We start from the raw sequence: 7701 nt of genomic DNA, 5'->3' as shown, positions 1-7701 counted from the left end.
TTGGCAAATTTGACAGATTACAAGAAAATTGGCGGGAAATTTTTGAGCTTAAAATAATGTTTTATCTATGGCTTAAAAACGTATTACCAGTTAGCGAAATAAATAAAACAACTCGTATTTGACGCTTTGAGTATAATTTATTATGTCTATAAGTTATAACAACGATGGAAATTTTAAAAGTTTACACCTTCTAAATCCAAAAGCTCAGTATGATTTTTGGCAACTCAATTTCTCTGTAAGTAAATACTCGACACTACTGACAAGATTAGACAATTTTAGTCTTATAAATGTTATAAATAGTAATAATAAATTAAACAAGTACACATGTATTCAACAACTATGAAATTCACGTCAAAAAGAAAGTAATTTGTTATGTCGTAAAAGTTTTCTGTTGAGATCAGATTTGCATTTTGTATCACTTTATATTTCCTTAGTTACTTTATCAGCTAGTATTTTATTGAACGTGTCCAAATGAAAATCAAAAAAATTGTTTATATTTGGTCGGTTTACTTTTATTTAATTTTATTTCTAAGCAATAAGCAACATAATGAGTAATGACATTGAATATTTAAATACTTTATTTTTAATTTTAACCTACATAATAAAATAATCATTAATATAATTTAATTTAAATAAAAATCGACTTTATTTTTCCCTTTTATATTATAGTACAATCTTTTTCTGAATGCTACTGAACAAAACTCGGGAATGTGTTCCGAATTTATTTTGCTAAGATGGCTCCCTCTAGTAAATGAAGTGTCAACTATCCGCGTGTCGTCCATGTTCCGAATGTGGTGTAACTTATTTTTGTTTTGTATTAATTTTCAGTATAGTAATTATAAATGTGAAATGATACAAAATGTGTTGTCCCATATAGTGGAACCTTGCTTTGGCTGAATGGATCCCTACGTCGGGTGGTATCAGCCCGAGCAGGAAGGACCCGCGAAGCGCTTGTGGCTTCGTATCTGGGAAACTCAAAGTGAAACAGACAAAATGAACCTCAAAAACTTAGAGAACGCTAATCCCAATGTGAATAAAGCACAAGACTTTATACCATTAAACGAAGTGAACGGTGAAAATAGGAATAATAATTATTTCAATCCTACTCGAAGGAAAGCGAACGATAACCGCGCATCTACGTTTAACCTGAATCAGAACCACGATGCTCTCATAGGTGAATACGGCGGCTGCCCGTGGCGGATACCTAACTACAATTACAAGCCGGGAGTTTTGGGGTGAGTGTTTTTTCGTTTCTTATTAGCTGTCATCTGGTTGACGTGATCTGTCCGGGGCACGGGCCGAGGTGTGGTGGTGGTCTCGTGGGGGTGACAGCGCGGGCCGGCGAGCAGGCAGTCATTGGCGCCCGAATTTATTCTGATAGAATTTTCAAGTGTGTTCTATTCTTGATAAGCTTGTAAATTACCTACATCTATCATTGATTAGAGTCGACCAAATTATGTATACGTAATAATAATTTACCCTAAAACGTAAACGTCATTTTAGGGTAAATTATCATTTCTAATAAAAATGTAGTTTAAATAAAAAATCAATAAAAAAACTTTTTGACTGAAAATGTCTTATTGTGGTGAAGTTGCATAAAAATAATTACACTGAATTTTATGCTCACATATATAATAACAATCTTGAGACATATAAATATGTATGTATAGAAATAAGATTATGTTTAAAAAAATTAGCTAGAAAGTATGTCCTTGGAAATTGAAAATATATTTTGGCGAATTATTTAATTTACATATAATACTATTTGTCTATCGTTGTGAGAGTACAAATAAGTAGACTCGCGTCACTCTGAAATTAACTAATTAAAAGTAACACACTTCACAAATTCTAATAATTATAAATAACTAAATAAATTTCACATTTTTTCTGACATTGTTTTATCTCTCTTAATTTAAACTTTAATTATGGCCAGGCATCGCATAATTTAACTAAAAAGATCTTATAGCAATTTCTTTATATACATGCTGACCCCGCAAACGTTGTTTTGCCATATATCTTATTAACCCTGCTAATCCCCCCCCCCTACAGTTTAGGGGTATGAAAAATAGATGTTGTTCGATTCTCAGACCTACCCGATATGCACACAAACTTTCATGAGAATTGGTCAAGCCGTTTCGGAGGAGTTTAACTATAAACACCGCGAAAAAAGTAACACAAATGTTATCTGCATGTGAAAACTGTTGTAAACAATGTTTTTATAATGTTGCAGCTAATTGTTTACTGTTATGTCTTTGTTGTTTGTTTGGTTTTGTTGTTTTTTCCTTATTGGTAATTACAAGTAATTTAGTTATCTTCATATCTGCAGAATACTCTTCGCTACCAAGGTTATCGACACAAAAAAATAAATCTTTAAAATATAAATTATGCACAAAAAGTTTGGAACAAAGTGTTCCAATGTAAGTTTTACTTGTATTGAATATTCACACATTCTTTTGTTATTATTTTGATTTAAGATTTTCATGGTTACCTTCATTCAATTTCTTTTAGTGAAATCGCAGTCAGATATTACTTGGATATAGTTTGATATCCAAGAATTTCAAGTCTATTGTATAAAATAAAGAATTCTTTGAAGTTTGATAATAATAACCTAATAGGAAGGAAAACAACTAGTTTGTTTTTAATGTCAGTAAATTTTACCACTACTTTTAATAGTACTGAAGATTTTTAAAATTTTCAGTTTTCTAAGAAAGGAATCCTACAAAAAAAAAAAAAAACACTCAAATTGCTTTTGGCGCTTAAATTGATTTTTACAATGTTAGTCGAATACTATTCTGCTGAAACTAAGAAATAATAGAAATAATGATTTTAGTACTTATATAAGAGTGAAATTACACAATAGTGTATATTTGTAAAGTTAAAAGTACCTAAAATTTTTATTATGTGTTTCATTTAATAAAATAATCTTTTTGAACAATTCTTCTAAGACATGTTTTTCTTGTAAACGATTCTAGGAAATAGTATTTGATATCTGTGTTTGAATAGTTTATCAATTGAACTAGAAATTAAAATAAATAAGCTTAAAGCTTTTCAAGTTTATGTTTCCTGTTTAATAAAAATATAAGTAACAAATATAAAATATGCTTTAATTAGTTTTTCATTGTGAAGTATAAAAATTCCTGAAGTAAAAACAAAAAAAAAAAAAAACAGAAGAAAAACAAAAAAAAAAGCAATAATCATATTAATTAGGGAATACGGTCACCAACCCGCCTGCCCAGCGTGGTGACTATGGGTAACACACATGAGTTCACGCATTTTTGGCGCGAGCTTGTGGAGGCCTATGTCCAGTAGTGGACTGTATAGGCTGTAATGATGATTAATTAGGGAATAATTATCTACCAAGATTATAATGTTGTTAGGTGTATTACAATAGAACTAAATCCAATTTTCAGATAATATATCAAATAAAAAAAAATACTAGTTAGTATATGTGGCTCTTTTTCAATTTAATGTATTTTTTATTTTATAATTCTCAACTAAAAGAGAGTTACGCATCAGCCTATAATATCTCACTGCTGAGCTTAATCCACCACTCTGCTCCAATGTGGGTTGGTGGATATATCCCATACTATAAGTAACGATTGCCATTAGGTGTACATGATAACAACCAGGACCGAAGGCTTAACATGCTCGTCGAGCGTGGTGGCAAGACTTACAAGGACATCTGTATGGCCAATACAAATGTTTGTCATGTGACCGTTGCACCAACGCGTCGTCAAAAAGAATATTTTGAGAATAATTTACAAAAAGAGCTAAAAACACGGTTTATTTAGGTCTATCTAATATGGAATATTGAATGTTCTGGTTAGGTGTTTTCTTTACTATAACAGTCTGTTAATGACTTTAGTTTGGAGGTTTTGTGAGTTGAACTGGATTGATGGAATAGTTGATAGGCTTTATATGGTTGTTGCTTATTACATAAATAATAGTTTTACAGGATTAGTAAAAATGTCTATAAGCTACGGTAATCTCTTACCATCAGGTTAGCCGTACGCTTGTTTGCCGACCTAGTGATATTAAAAAAAAAACATGAAATAGTACGATATATTTTAAAATATATCACAAAATTTGCCACAATGATGTTGCTTATATTAAACCAAATATCTTGTTCACGGTGACATTGTCATGTTCCATTTTCGTTGTGAACTTAATCAATGATAGTCCCCATAACATTGTCTTAACATTGGTAAGAAGTCAAATTAATTTAGCATTACAATTTGCGGTCACATTACGGTCTGGGACGTCTCATCCATTATCAATCTATGTTAACTGAGTAACACAAAAACATTTGATAAGAACTTGGCATACTGTACAAAGTGAAGCTACCCCGCTTCAGAACAACTCTGTACTGTGTTGCTCTTAGGTTAGAGTTAGCATTGAATAACTTATGTTTGTGATGAATAAAATTAGTGTTCGTTTTAGTTTGTTCAGAAAGTTTACAAGGGACAAGCCCTTATTCACTTTTTCAACAAAGTACAGCTTTGACAATGACATCCCTATGTAATTAATTTCTTTGGTGTAATACGTACATACATATATGTTGAGTCTAAGTTTTATGATTAGGAATAAGTCTGCTCTTATAAAAAATAATCGTTTTAACATTTTTTTAAAATTGAAAATAGGAGTGTTAGATATTTGGAATATTTATAAAAATACGCGACGTGTTGACGCAACGGTCACGGCACTGGTTGGTGGCCGTTGAGCTGGCGGTTGCGGGTTCGAACCCCGCACATGATAAACCTTTGTATTGGCTATACAGATGTTTGCCGTGGGTCCTTGTGGGTCTCCGTACCGTGCCTCGGAGACCAAGTTAAGCCTCCGGTCCTGGTTGTTATCGTGTACGCCTGATAGCGATCGTTACTCATAGTAGGGAATATATCGGCCAACTCGCATTGGAGCAGCGTGGTGGATTACGCTCTGATCCTTCACCTACATAGAGAAAAAGGCTTATGCCCAGCACTGGGATATGACAGGCTGAAGCGTATAAATATACAATAGTACTTCTAGTTATCTGTCAATAGTCATTTAAACTGACTAATCTTTAACAGCGTCGACATGTTTCATGCTGATAAAGAAGTCGAAACCGTTCAAGAAATAAATGAGTATGTAATCGACGATCGTATGTTTACACTGGGGGCGAATTTGTAGTCTTATTGCATCATACGTGTGTAATTGACGAAATTATCTTTTATCACGAATAAGAGCCTTATCGCTGTTGGTAGCTGGTTTCATTCTTGCTCGGGGCAGATGTTTGTATTTGTACGAATATTTGTTTCTGGTGCCTCGTCGTGCGTCGAAGAGTACGTGAAGCCATCGGTCCTGGTTGTTATGATCAATCACACCTAAGGATTGTTACTCGTGGTAGGGGAATTATTTGCTAGTGGACGGTAGAGCATCTTGATGAATTAAGCTGTAACCTCCCTCTCTTATATAGAGAAGGGGGTTAGAGCGATTGTCATATGAGCTCCAGAACCTAAGGATCCCTATTTTATAAGGGTTATTTGACTACTAAATGATCTAATTGACGAGTATTTATAATTTATGACAGGATGACATGACAGGACTATGTCTTTACGTCCCCCACGGTTAGGAGACCGATATTTGCCTCGAGCTGTACTCGAACCCCTGACTGCTAATAATAAAGTCACATTTAACTAATTGACATACCGATCTACATAAGGATTAAAAAAAAACACTTAACAATTGTATTACAGTAAACCAATAGAATGGAAATTTCTTTTGATTGATTTATAATTATTGCAGTAGTGACACACTTACTCGTGAACTGTTGTTATCGTATATTATATAACTTTTGACATAAATATATAATGTAAGTTGTATCCACGTTCATGCACAGAAAGAAGCTCGTGGTCCTTTTGTTAGTAGTTACATGTTCCTCTACCTTTGTTCGAAAATGGAGAACTATTTTGAGTGTAAGAAAAAAAGTTATAAAAATGTACCTGGCTTTGGTCATGGGTTTGTTTTTTATTAGTGGGAAGAAACGGCTTTGTGCAATGCGGCTTCAAATGATTGAGTTTGTTCTCAAAAAAAAAATTCGACTTCAGTTTACATCGAACAGTAATAAAACGAGTACGTCATCAACCTAGTAGAAGTCAATTAAGTAAGAATTATTTAGGGACTCTAAAAAAACTCGTTAGATCATACGCTTCAGCCTGTAATATCCCACTACTGGGCATAGGCCTCTTTCCTCATATAGGAGAAGGATCAAAGCTTAATCCACCACGCTGCTCCAATGCGGGTTGGCGGATATATTCCCTACTATGAGTAACGATCGCTGTCAGGTGTACATGATAACAACCGGGACCGACGGCTTAACGTGCTCTCCGAGGCACGGTGGGGAGACCCACAAGGATTGCACAAACACCCAGACCACGGCAAACACCTGTATGGCCAATACAAATGTTTGTCATGTGCGGGGATCGAACCTGCAACCGCCAGTGCAACAGGTACAATCCATGGCTATGACCGTTGCGCCAACGCGGCGTCATGTCGTTAGATCATACTCAAATTAAAATCGCACCACCACATGGCAAGCACCACCTTTCGAATAAATAAAAAAAAATCATCGAGATCGCTCCACCCAGTAAGAAGTTCTGAGGTAACATACATAAAAAATACAGTTGAATTGAGAATATAATTTTTTTTAAGATGATTGTCTGTACACCCGGTTAAAAGTTACGAGGTAACATCTATAAAAAGTACAGTCGAATTGAGAAAAACAGTATACGATCCTTTTTTGAATTCTATTAAAACAAATATTTGTTTTACTAACGAACCGTTGAATTTTGAATATCGTATTTTCACATAGAGACCGAACATTGTAGCAATTGTCTAACTTCACGATGGAGAAAGAGGCCTATGCCCAGGGATGTTACAGGCTTGAATCGTGATTATTACGGATAACTCAAAAACTACTCATCAAATATCGTATTGTAATGGGACAAGACAAGTATCAGCTTTCGATTAAAATAATATTCATCAAAATCGGAACACACAGTAAAAAGATATGACGTAACCATACATAACATTTTAAGTATTTGAAAAAAGCGCTAACTCTGCTCAATATTTATTTGATCCAATATTTTTAAAGTATCACATTTCTATGAAACAAGTGGTCCTAAAAATGTCCCTTAGATATTCGTATAATAGATTTTGTTAATCTAAGGATATGCAAGTCTGTTCGGTGTGCAGGGTGTTGTCCTGTAACCGTGTAACGTGCCACGTCATAATCCTCATCTAGCGACTGCGTTATTCATGCAGCATCTAATTGAATCATATTTCTTGTGTATCTGCTGATTTAATTACGTTCCGCTGTATATCGTATGTTTGGCGCTGGTTTTTAATTAATAAATAATGAAGTTGGTTGATTATATTATTTTTTTGAATTATTGTATAATAAACTAGTTGTGTTCCTCTATTATATTATGCATGTATTATACACATAAACCTTCCTCTGGAATCATTCTAATTAAGAAAACCTATCTAAGCATGCAGACTGCGGGAAGCGACTTTGTTTTATACTATGTAATGATGAGTATACAATTGTCAATTTTTTTGTTCAAGATGAAACAAAAATCATTTTCAATTATAAGTTATTTAAAATAACACATCTAAAGTCAGACCCTAAATTATTTTAAATGAATCAAGTCTTAAAATAATGTA

General features: G+C 33.6%; 1 protein-coding gene across 1 annotated transcript in view; it reads left to right on the top strand.

The window, feature by feature from the left end:
- Window positions 1–764: 764 nt before the first annotated feature.
- The window catches only part of LOC123665540 (non-canonical poly(A) RNA polymerase protein Trf4-1-like), a 33032-nt gene continuing 26095 nt past the window's right edge, over window positions 765–7701 (top strand). The window contains exon 1 of the mRNA XM_045599831.1: window positions 765–1235. Within this exon, the coding sequence (XP_045455787.1) occupies window positions 898–1235 (338 nt within the window). The 5' untranslated portion in view covers window positions 765–897. The remainder of the gene's footprint in view (window positions 1236–7701) is intronic.

This window comes from Melitaea cinxia, chromosome 24 (genome assembly GCF_905220565.1).
Source record: "Melitaea cinxia chromosome 24, ilMelCinx1.1, whole genome shotgun sequence".
NCBI lineage: Eukaryota > Metazoa > Arthropoda > Insecta > Lepidoptera > Nymphalidae > Melitaea > Melitaea cinxia.
Note: the sequence above shows the minus strand (reverse complement) of the source record. Positions and strands in the feature narration are given on the sequence as shown.